The 11,940-nt window shown below is 44.8% G+C and overlaps 1 protein-coding gene across 1 annotated transcript in view; it reads right to left on the reverse strand.

Moving 5' to 3' along the window:
- The window catches only part of LOC134016980 (titin-like), a 154,155-nt gene that overhangs the window by 13,890 nt on the left and 128,325 nt on the right, over positions 1 to 11,940 (reverse strand). Inside the window, exons 181-199 of the mRNA XM_062456226.1 lie at positions 11,594 to 11,890; positions 10,902 to 11,489; positions 10,505 to 10,807; positions 9,906 to 10,199; positions 9,509 to 9,796; positions 9,045 to 9,344; positions 8,650 to 8,952; positions 8,233 to 8,538; positions 6,354 to 8,120; positions 5,942 to 6,235; positions 5,548 to 5,829; positions 5,134 to 5,433; positions 2,915 to 4,981; positions 2,521 to 2,823; positions 2,088 to 2,399; positions 1,701 to 1,991; positions 1,172 to 1,471; positions 768 to 1,073; positions 373 to 675 (exon numbers count right to left, since the gene is read on the reverse strand). Coding sequence (XP_062312210.1) covers positions 373 to 675; positions 768 to 1,073; positions 1,172 to 1,471; positions 1,701 to 1,991; positions 2,088 to 2,399; positions 2,521 to 2,823; positions 2,915 to 4,981; positions 5,134 to 5,433; positions 5,548 to 5,829; positions 5,942 to 6,235; positions 6,354 to 8,120; positions 8,233 to 8,538; positions 8,650 to 8,952; positions 9,045 to 9,344; positions 9,509 to 9,796; positions 9,906 to 10,199; positions 10,505 to 10,807; positions 10,902 to 11,489; positions 11,594 to 11,890 — 9,204 coding nt within the window. The remainder of the gene's footprint in view (positions 1 to 372; positions 676 to 767; positions 1,074 to 1,171; positions 1,472 to 1,700; positions 1,992 to 2,087; positions 2,400 to 2,520; positions 2,824 to 2,914; positions 4,982 to 5,133; positions 5,434 to 5,547; positions 5,830 to 5,941; positions 6,236 to 6,353; positions 8,121 to 8,232; positions 8,539 to 8,649; positions 8,953 to 9,044; positions 9,345 to 9,508; positions 9,797 to 9,905; positions 10,200 to 10,504; positions 10,808 to 10,901; positions 11,490 to 11,593; positions 11,891 to 11,940) is intronic.

Genomic DNA, 11,940 nt, shown 5'->3' on the forward strand with positions numbered 1-11,940 from the left:
ATCATCATCATCATCATCATCATTTGCCTATCAAGATATAAACCTGCTACTGACAATCTGGAACTGTCTATGGTCAATGGCTTAACAATAAGCAATATTTCCTCACTGTCACAGTACTGTCCCGAAGTGCAAAATGAATCGTCCCAAACTGAACTTGACCTGTCCCATAATGTTAGATGTGTATCTACATATTAAAGTACAATGTTGTGACAACCTTTTTTATTTGTCAAGTTCTACATCCACATTTTCGTGAAATTCCTGACGAGTGTCACTGTCAAGAGCTAGCCGGTCGATATGGGTCCCCATTTGGTTATTTATATTGGTTATATATTTGGTTATTTTATATCAATACAGTTAACCATGCAAACTTACCAACTTTCTCCACAGGCTCGGTTTCCACACTTGCTTCACTGAATTCACCAGTGCCCTTGTTGTTAACAGCTGCCACACGGAAGCTGTACTTCTTGTTGCTGGCCAGACCAGTGGCAACATAGTCAGTAGTCTTCAGAACCTTTTGGTGAGCTCTATACCACTGCTCTGTTCCCTCCTCCAGAATCTCAACTACATAACCAGTCACATCAGAACCACCATCATACATAGGCCTGGTCCAGGCAAGGGTGATGCTGTGTTTAGTGCTGTCTGTCACCCGTGGTATGGAAGGTGGAGCAGGAGTGTCTAGAAAAAAAGAAGCAAATTCACATTTTTGTTGAAAATTGTTAGGTTTCATCTTTATGAATGAACCATGAATATCCTAATATGATGCTTACAGGTTGGATCTTTGCAGAGAACATATTGGGAGGCGTCGCTGGGCTGACTGTTTCCAGCAGCATTCACGGCTGTGACACGGAACTGGTAGTCGCTGCCCTCCAGCAATCCGGAGATCTTCAGACGTGTGTCATAAATGGTAAAGGTCTTGTTCACTCTGGTCCACCTGAGACTGCTCGTCTCACGTTTGTCAACAAGGTAGTTCTTGATCTCACTCCCACCATCACTCTCTGGCTTCATCCATTCAATAATGACATGTTCCTTTCCAACAGCCGTGATCTCTGGTGCTCCAGGAGGTGAAGTAATAGCTGAAATAGATTTTATGATATGCAGTGGTCAATAAAGTATACAACAAAAAAAAATCAAAGTAAACACATGATAGTGTTTGGGCAGGAAAAACCCTTACTGTATGCGTTTCTTGCAATAACAGGGTCAGACTCCAGAGGTACTCCAGGTCCATACTTGTTGACTCCTCTGACACGGAAGACGTACTCATTATTCTTGATGAGTTTACTGCTGACACATGCCAAGGTTTTACATTCTGTCTCCATAATGACCCAGTTGAGGCGGCTGGTCTCGCGTCTCTCTACAATGTAGTGAGAGACTAAGTCTCCACCATCCTCTAACGGAATCTTCCAGGATACACTACACTTCTCCTCTGTGACTCTGCTGATGATAACCTTGTCAGCAGGAGGCCCAGGCGTATCTGGAATAGAAGGCAGATACATAGGTATTTGTAATTGGTTTGATTCTTCTGCAAACAGGACAAACAAGAATGAATTATTATGTGTGGAATTATTATGGAAGCATGTGTTGGGAGGTGAGGTATTTTCTGATATGGAAACAATTAAAAAGTTGTATAATTTACATTATTTGTGATGAAAGCCTGAGCGTATTTTGTAAGTGTGTACTTTCATGTTCTTTGTTTTGCTTACCTAGTACTTTAACATTGACCGCTGCTGTCTTGGTGCCGCTGGCATTTTTCACAGTGAGGATGTACCTGCCAGTGTCATTCCTGTCACAGCTCTTGATGATGGCCATGGCTCTAGAGCTGGTATAGGTCAGAGAATATTTCTCTCCCAGTTCTAGAACCTTTTCACCCTTGGACCAGAACACTTTAGGCTCTGGTTTACCTCCCACTGCCCCATCCAAAACCAGGTCTGACCCAGCACGAATAGTGACTGTCTCTCCAACCAGTGTTTTGTCAAGTTCAGCTTTTGGAGGGGCTGTAACACAAAATTAAGAGAATGTCAGAGTCTGTTTTATTTTCATAATTATTCATGTTGAAATTAATTGAATAGTTACGTATTGTTGTGACTTACTGTACTCATCCTTGCAGGTAATGGGTCCTGTGGACTCTGATGGAGCACTGTGTACACCAGCTCCATTTCTGGCAATAACACGGAACTCATACACTTCATCTTCTCCCAGATTACCCACAGTGAAATTTGTGTCTGTGATTGTGGTGTAGTTGCATTTCAACCAGCGTGTGTCATCATATTCATCTGTGCTGTAAGGCTTGCGCTCAACAACGTAGCCAACAATCTTGCTGCCACCATCATTTTCAGGTACAGACCAGGCGATTGTCACTGAGGATCTGGTGATATCTGTCACCTCTGGTTTGCCAGGAGGATCTGAACATAGACAGAAGGACAAGACAGTTAAGGTAAGGGACGACATGGACCAGTGGAGGTGGAGGAAGTGTTAAACCATTACACTTGACCCATTAAAGTCTCTGACAGGTGTTGTACTCACCCACAGGATTCAGTGCCACCACTGGCCTGGAGGCTTCACTGGCTTTGCTCAGACCAGCAATATTCATTGCGTAAACTCTGAACTGGTACTCCAAGCCCTCAATAAGGCTGGATACTTTGTATTGGGCGTCAACACATGGGATCTTGTTCTCCCTCACCCACAGGATGGTGTTTCTCTCTTTCTTCTCTATCCAGTATCCTGTTATTCCACTGCCTCCATCATGGTATGGCAGGTCCCACTTGATGCCAATGGCAGAAGCAGAGACAAACAGCACATCTGGGCGTGTTGGAGGACTTGGGGGAACTATTAAGACAAACAATGGAAACAATTGTTACTGTTGTGTTCTTAACATTTTCATAATCTGTCAATTAATTTAACACATAATACAACTTACCAAATGGATGTTCAATAATCACAGGTGTAGTCTCAATGGACTTGCTCACGCCAAACTTGTTCTCAGCACACACACGGAAGGTGTACTCCATGTATTTGGTCAGGCGGGTGACTTTTATTGTGGTGCGCTTGACACTGGAGTTCACAACCTGCCAGGATGTCGATCCAGACTCGCGCTTCTCAACAATGTAGTTAGTTATTTCAGTGCCGCCATCGTCTGCGGGGTCTGCCCATGCCAGGGTGCAGGACTCAGATGAGACGGAGGAGATTTCCACAGGGCCAGTTGGTGCACTGGGTCTACCAAACACCACAACTGTCACAGTGAAGGTTTTTACTCCTGCCGCATTCTCCAGAATTAGGTAATACTTTCCACTATCTCCTCTCTTGCTGTCTTTTACAACCAGGGTCGTCTTCTCATGGTTGGACTTGATAGACACCCTGTCAGTCTCCTTCAACTTCATCTCTTCCAGTTTCCATGTTACCTTTGGAGCTGGTCTGCCACTGATAGGAATATCAATGATGAACTTGTCACTGGTCTTGCATGTGATGAGTTGGTTGTTGATGCTGCTGAGGTCAGCAGTAGGCTCGATGCGGGGCTCCTTGATGACAACAGAACCAAAGGCATCTCTTGCCTCACTGATGCCAGCATCGTTCTTGGCTTTGACACGGAAATTGTACTCTGTGTTTTCAATTAAGCCTTCCAGAACCATTTTCAGAGACTTTGTCTCACCACCCATTAACCAGCGGTCAGAACCCTTGGCCCTAAGCTCCACAATGTAGCCTCTGACTCGACTGCCACCATCATGTTCAGGCTTTAGCCAGGCCAGAGAAGCTGTGGAGTTGCTTGTGTCGATGACATCCAGCCTCTTGGGTGGAGCAGGTTCCTCCGTAGCAATGACAGGCTCCGTCATCTCCTGTGGCTCACCCTGACCATACTGGTTAACTGCAATAACTCTGAAGACATATGGAATACCTATCTCCATGTTGGTTGCTCTAATTATTTGACGTGAGCACTTAGTGCTAACTTCTTGCCAACTGAGGCGGCTGGCCTCACGCATATCCACAATGTAGTGATGAATGCGAGCTCCACCGTCATTGCTGGGAGCGTCCCACATGAGGGTCATTGCTCCTCTGGTCACGTCCTTGAAGGAGATTTTACCTGGTGGTCCAGGAGTATCCAAAACCTTCACAGTGAAGGTAATAGACTTCCGCCCACTGTTGTTTTCTAGAGACAAGGTGTATTTTCCAGCCTCGTATCTGGTGCAGCCTTCAATAGTCAAGGTGCTAAATGAGTCAGTAGTGTTGATATCTGCCATCACTGGCACCTCACCATCAGCCTTGGTCCAGGTAGCCAGAGGAATAGGTTTGCCACGGAAAGGAATATGGAGAGTGACAGTGCCTCCATTCTTCACAATGTGGTTCTGTTTGAAGCTAGCATCAATGTCAATTTCTGGAGACGTCAGTCTGTCCACAGCTTGCACTGGATTGGTAATTGTACAGGCTTCTCCCTGTCCTGTTCCATTCACTGCACTAACACGGAACTTGTACATCTCACCAGCAACCAGACCTTTAGCTGTGTAGACGTTATTGATGCATATCTCTGTGTTGATTTTGTGCCATTCCTCCAGACTAGCCTTGCACATCTCAATGTTGTAACCAATAACCTCCATGCCACCATCAAACACAGGCTTGATCCAATCCACGGTGACAGAGGACTTGGTGGAGTCAATAACTTTGACCACGGAGGGGGCACTTGGTGTGCTTGTTGGCTCTCTGCACTTGAAAAGCCTGGATGTGCTGCTGGCAGGTCCTATTCCAGCTCCATTCTCAGCCATCACACGGAACTCATACTCATATCCCTCGGTCAGGTGGGTGACTCTGTGTCGGAGCTCAGTGATGGGTCTCTTGGAGGACACCTTCACCCACATCAGACTCTTCTTCTCACGTCTCTCCAGGATGTAGTGTTTGATCTCGTTACCTCCATCTGACCTGGGCCTAGTCCAGCACGTTGTGATGCTATTGCCTGTAATATGTGTGGCATCTGGTGTACCTGGGGCTTCTGGCACAGCTGAGGAACAAAAGCAAAAATACATGTTCATTATTTATTGTTTTATTTATTACATTTATTGTTCAATAAATTAAATGTACTGATAACTGCAGAGAACATTTTGAAATGGTAAAATATCAAAGCTATGCACACAATTTGTCTTCAGAACTTACTGAATTGCATCTGTGCAACGACTGCATCAGAGTCCAGAGGTCTGCCATCACCAAACTTGTTGACGGCAGAGATACGGAACTGATACTCATTGCCCTTGATCAGTTTGGTGACGTTGAAGGAGCAGGCTTCACACTTGCTGGTCACCATTGCCCAGGAGATCCTGGAGGTCTCTCTCTTCTCTACTATGTAGTGAGTGATGGCAGAGCAGCCATCGTTCTCTGGAGGGTTCCACCAAACTGTACACTTCTCTGCAGTGATGCCTGTGAAACGGATGGGACCCTCAGGAGGCCCAGGGGTGTCTAAAAAAAACAGAAAATGTTAATGGTTAACATAACTATCTTAGTGAATAAATATACTTGAAGTCTTATAATAGGTATAGATGCAACTCTTGAATATTTTACTGTGTGACCAACCTTGTACTCTGATATTAACTTCTGCTCTCTTAGTTCCTGAGCTGTTCCTGGCCTCCACTGCGTAGATGCCACGGTGACTACGGTCTACGTCGCGGGCGAAGAGTGAGCTGCATCCGATGGTTGTTTTAATGTCCATCATCATCTTCTTATCAATCTCTATACCGTCCTTGTACCATATGACCTGAGGTACGGGGCGTCCGGTGATGCTGCACTTTAGTTTGATGTTCTCACCAGCCTTGAGGGTTACGGCCTGGTCAGCATCAAACTCAATGTCAGGAGTAACTATAAATAGAAAAATATACAGATTCAGAAATGCATATCACAATCACATACAATAACCTAACATTTTCATGGCAGAGTAATAAAACTGTTTTTTTCTCCACTGGTTTCTCACCACTCTCATCCTTGGTCATGATGTAGCCTGAGGACTGGGAAGGTGGACTGACAGTTCCAACAGCATTCCTGGCGATCACCCTAAACTCAAAGCGGTCACCGGCAGAGAGTCCAGTGACGGTGAACTGTAATTCACAGATGTCAGTGAAGTTGCACCTCAGCCAACGGGCTCTGCCTTGGCGTCTCTCCACGCTGTAACCCACAATCTTACTGCCTCCATCTCTCTTGGGTATGCCCCATTTGAGAGTCACGGAGTCTCTTGTGCAATCGATACAGTTAGGAGTTCCAGGGGGGTCTGTAGAGGGAAGGAAACGTCAACTTTCCAATGTGAATGTATAGTGAATGTATATTATAGTAAGTATGTTCATAATTAAATATTGAGGTTGACACACTGTAAATATTGGTGTACTCACCAACTGGAGAGATGGCAAGCGCATGCTTGCTCTGCTCACTGACAGGACTCAGGCCAGCATTATTCTCAGCATAGACTCTAAATGAGTACTCCAAACCCTCAATCAAACCAATGATTCTGTAGTCTCTTGCAGAAATGATGCTGGAATTCACTTTGGTCCACAACAAGCTATTTCTGTCCTTCTTCTCCACGTGATAGCCAGAGATTGGTGAGCCACCATCAAAACCAGGTGCTTCCCACTGAATGGTCATGCCATCACTGGTGACATTGTATGCCAGAGGCTTTCCTGGGGAACCTGGGGCCTTGTACTGGTGCTGGGCCACAACTTCTGTTGAATTCAATGCCTCGCTTACTCCATATTTGTTCTCAGCACGCACTCTGAACTGGTACTCTGTTCCTTTGACAAGGTTGGGGATCTTGAATGTGGTCCTTACAACACTGGAGCAGACCATCTTCCAGTTAGCATGGGAGGTCTCTCTTTTCTCTACGCTGTAGCAGGTGATCTCTCCACCTCCGTCATCCTGTGGTTCACCCCATGATATGATAATGCCCTGTGCTTTGATCTCATCAAATCGAATAGGACCAACAGGTACAGAGGGTGGTGCAAGAATGAGCACTTTAACATCAAAGAAGTTCTTGATCTGTTTATTGTCCAGCACCAGTGTGTACATGCCGGCATTCTCCTTCTTGGAGCTTCTGATTGTCATTGCAGTTTTGTTATCAGTTGTGCGGAAGCGAATCTTCTCACTTTCCTTCAATGGTACATTGTCCTTCATCCAGCTAATGGCAGGTTTTGGCTTGCCCTTGAATGGAAGCTCAATGTGGATATTTTGGCCAAGGCGAACACTGAGATCACCATTTGGATAATCAATCATGTTGGCCTCAGGTGGGATAATAAAGTCCTTCACTGTGATAGGTCCAATCAGGGAGAAGTCGCTGTTTCCTTTCTCATTTTTGGCGAATACTCTGAAGTCCATCACAGCATTTTCCTTAAGGTTTGAAACTTCATATGTGCAACGCTTGCTTGTTCCACCCAGGGTCCATGTGGTCTCTTCCTTTAGCTTCTTCTCAATGATATAGTCTGAGATGTGGCTGCCACCATCATGATCAGGCTTGGTCCACTTCAGAATCACAGATGTCTTGGTAGAGTCTGTCATGACCAACTCCTTTACTGGACCGGGGGTTTCGGTTGCTCTGACAGGCTCTGTAGACTCACATGTGTCACCAACTCCATGCTCATTCTCAGCAGACACACGGAAGAAGTAGGCAATCTCCTCAGACAGACCATCAATTTTGTATGTTGTATTGGTGCACTCTGTTGTCACAACAGTGTATGCCTTCATGGTGGAATCTTTCTTCTCAACAATGTATTTGGTAACAGGGGAACCACCGTCTATCAGAGGAGCTTCCCAGCTGAGAGTGAGTTTGCTTCTGGTGACATTCTTGATAATCAGCTTTTGGCAGGTGGATGGTGTGTCAAGCACCTTCACAGACACAATGATGATCTTGGGCTCACCAACACCATTCTCAATCTCCAGTAGATATTTGCCGCAGTCATCGCGTGTGATCTTAGGAATGATGAGAAGGGTTGAATACTCTGTGTTGTTGATAGTGTACCTGGCATCACTGGAAAGGTTCTTGTCTCCCTTCCTCCAGGTGACGTTAGGAGCAGGTCTGCCCTTCAGAGGGATCCTAATCTCCACATCTCTTCCTGCTTTAGCTGTGTACTGGGTGGTCATGGAAACATCCAAGTCAAGGTCTGCTTCCTCTGTTGGAGAGAATGTTCCAATATTTGTTAAATATACAGAAATAGGGATGTTTCACCAATATTTAGATTTAAAATGTCAATGTACTGTAAGTGTAAATCTACAAATACAAACCAAGAATATCTTTGGGTTGTACAGGCTGGTACATCTGAATGTTTTCTCCTGCCCCAACACAATTGACAGCAGAGACACGGAAGAAGTAGTAGGTTCCTGGTTTCAGATGTGACACGACATACTCTGTTGTCCGTACTTCACCGTTAGAGCTGATCACAACCCATTCCCTGTCTTCTGTGTTCATCTGCTCTACGATATAGCTGGTGATCTCACTGCCTCCGTCATACACAGGCTTCACCCAGCCCAGGGTGATGGAGGTTTTAGTGGAGTCAACCACTCTTAGTTTAGTTGGCTCACTTGGTGGATCTGCAATGAGGAAGAGGATAATGAATGAACGAAATGTTATGTGATCAACACCAATTAGAACAAATGTGAATTACTGCTACTATACAATACGACTATTTAGAGTTTACATACCAATTGGATCATAGGCCTTGTAGAGTTCAGAACACAGTGAGTATTTTCCAGCTCCAGCCTTGTTGATAGCACAGACACGATATTGATATTCATTTCCTTCTGTAAGATTGGTGACTTTTTGCCTGGTGTCACGGATGGTGTCTTTGACCACCTTAAACCACTGCAGGCTCTTCTTTTCACGCTTTTCCAGGTAGTAGCCATCAAGGTCACTTCCTCCATCAAGAGCAGGCCTCTCCCAGATTACTGTCATTGTGGATTTGGTAATCATACTGACGGTGGGCTTAGAGGGCTCACTGGGAGGAACTGTGGAGAAGCATATTCAGCAGTGAATTTATTGATATCTTATAACTGGCAACCATTTATCAGGGTTGTATATTGCTGTTCTTTTTCCTTACCAAATGCATTCTTGGCAACCACTGGCTCAGACTCCAGTGGATCACCAACTCCATATTTGTTGATGCCTCTGACTCTGAAGATGTATTCGTTGCCTTGGATCAATCTCTGGACATTGACAATACATTCTTCCAGTTTCTCAGATATGATGGACCACATAATCCTACTGGTCTCACGCTTCTCTATGATGTAGTGAGTAACTAAGGCTCCACCCTCGTCGTCAGGTGGGGCCCACATGATGGTGACATTATCAGCTGTGATCTTCTTGAACTGAATCTCTCCAGCAGGAGGTCCAGGCTTATCTGATAATGTCAAAACAAATCGAAATCTCTGTCTTAGTTTAATCACATAAATCCAAATGTATTGTCTCATGATACTGTATGTGCACGTGAATATACAAATTATATGTAGATTTAGACACAGAAACATCTGTTTTAGTGTATAAAAATGAAAAAGTAAGACATACCAAGAATTTGCAGTCTGACAGAGGCAAAGGCTGAGCCCAGAGAGTTCTTGACCTTGATCTCATATGCTCCTGTGTTGAGTCGGGTGGTGTCCCTGATGGTGATACTTGTAGAGTCAGCAGTGTGCGTGATTGTCTGCTGAGCCCCTGACTTAAGCTCCTTTCCATCCTTAAACCACTCAATGGTAGGTGCCGGCTTAGCAATGATACCAAATGTAAGTTCGACAATAGATCCAGCCTTGTGTTTCACTACTTCCAGATACTCCTGTGGGATTTCAATCTCAGGTGCACCTGTGAGAAATCAACAACATAATGAATTCAAATGTAGTTACATATGCAACAGAATGCAATACAATGCAATGCAATACAATACAATACAATACAATACAATACAACCTACCGAATGTGTCCACACAAGTGGCTGGACCTGCAACGATGGATGGGTTGCTGACTGATCCAACAGCGTTCTTTGCCATTACTCTAAACTCATAAGATTCATCTTGAGTTAAGCCTGTCACAGTGTAATGTTTGTTTGTGATGTTGGTCAGATGAGCCTTTGTCCATCTTCCTTTTGGATCGTCTCTCTTCTCAATGAAGTAGCCTGTGATCTTGCTGCCACCATCAGAAGGCTTCTGCCATGCCAGGGTGATGGTATTCTTGGTGATATCAGTAATGCGGACATTGTTTGGAGGCTCTAAAAAACGCAAAAAACAAACACATTTAAGTAATTGTGAAGGTGTCAGATGGCTGAGCGGGTTATTACTCAGAAGGTTGCCGGTTCGATTCCCGACCGTGCAAAGTGATGTTGTGTCCTTGGGCAAGGCACTTCACCCTACTTGCCTCGGGGTAGTGTCCCTGTACTTACTGTACAGGGACATTACCCCGAGGCCCTGATAAGAGCGTCTGCTAAATGACTAAATGTAAAATGTAAAGGTGTGTCAAATAAGGATCAGAAAAAATATCTAAATAGACCATGGTTAACAAAGTTTCAACACTCACCACAGGCATCGATGGCCAGTACTGCGTCAGATATCTTGCTGATGGCACTCAATCCAGCTGCATTTTCAGCAGCTATTTTGAATTCATAGATGAGACCCGGGCTGATATTTATCACTTTGTAGTGACAGGCACGGATAACAGTCTTGTTGACTTTCTGCCACAGAATGCTGTTTCTGTCCTTCATCTGCAGATGGTAGCCAAAGACGTGGCTGCCTCCATCAGAGGCAGGCTCCTTCCAGGTCACCGTGATACTCTCCTTGGTAACCGCTGTCACAACTGGTGCAGATGGAGCTTCGGGGATGGCTAAAAAATCACAGGAAAGGCCATTAAGAACATCATTCACTCAAGCATGGTTAGCTGCAGTCTTAAAATGTGCTTGATAACATAGGAAACTTACTGTAAGGTAGGCTCACAGTGACAGTTGGAGAGTCAATGTGCTCGCTAGTTCCATAGCGATTTTCAGCCTTTATTCTGAACTGGTACTCCTTTCCGGTAGTGAGCTTCATGATCTTCATGGTACATCTTGCTACAGCGGAGGAGACCTCGGTCCAGTTTGCTGTGGTTGTCTGTCGTTTGAGGATGATGTAGTTGGTGATGGGGCTGCCTCCGTCGTATGAGGGAGGCAGCCACTTCAGGCTCACGCTGTCTTCTGTTACATCATACATCTCAACTGGTCCAACTGGGGCACTGGGTCTATCCAGGACCACAATGTTGACAAAAGATTTGGTGGTACCACTGGCATTGGAGGCAGTAATGTCATATCTTCCAGAGTCTCCAGCAATACTATCACGGAGTGTGATTTTAATACTATCAGGGGTGATCTCAGAGTTGAACCTCATTGTGGACTTCAGAACCACATTGTTCTTAGACAGAGACACCTTGGGCAGAGGTTTGCCAGTCATGGGGACGTCAACCTTCAAGTTGGATCCAGCTCTAACGTAGACAGTATTATGAGGGATGTTCTTCATGATTAATTCAGGTGATTCTGTGAAAAGAACAAGAAAATGCAATTAGATTATGGTTTACAAATGTTTAGTACATAATCTCATTTGTACAAATAAAAACATTCGAAATGTTACTTAAACTTACCAAACTGATCTTTAACCATCACAGGCAAAATCATGTCCTTAGATTCACTGAATCCAGCATGGTTCTCAGCACGGACTCTGAAAAAGTATTCAGCGTTCTCCCTCAGGCCAGAGACAACAAGGTGGGTAGTCTTGGTCACGCCACATGTCACCCATTTTGTCTCCCCCTTTTCCAGAGCATCCACCTGGTAACTGGTGATTCTGCTGCCACCATCTTGCTCTGGCTTGCTCCACAACAGTGACACACTGTCCTTGGTGACATCAGTGACACCCATACTAGGTGGTGGACTTGGTTTTTCTGAAAAAAGGGTGAAAGGTTGAACATAATAAATATTGTGACTTTAATCC

This window comes from Osmerus eperlanus, chromosome 3 (genome assembly GCF_963692335.1).
Source record: "Osmerus eperlanus chromosome 3, fOsmEpe2.1, whole genome shotgun sequence".
NCBI classification, from domain to species: domain Eukaryota; kingdom Metazoa; phylum Chordata; class Actinopteri; order Osmeriformes; family Osmeridae; genus Osmerus; species Osmerus eperlanus.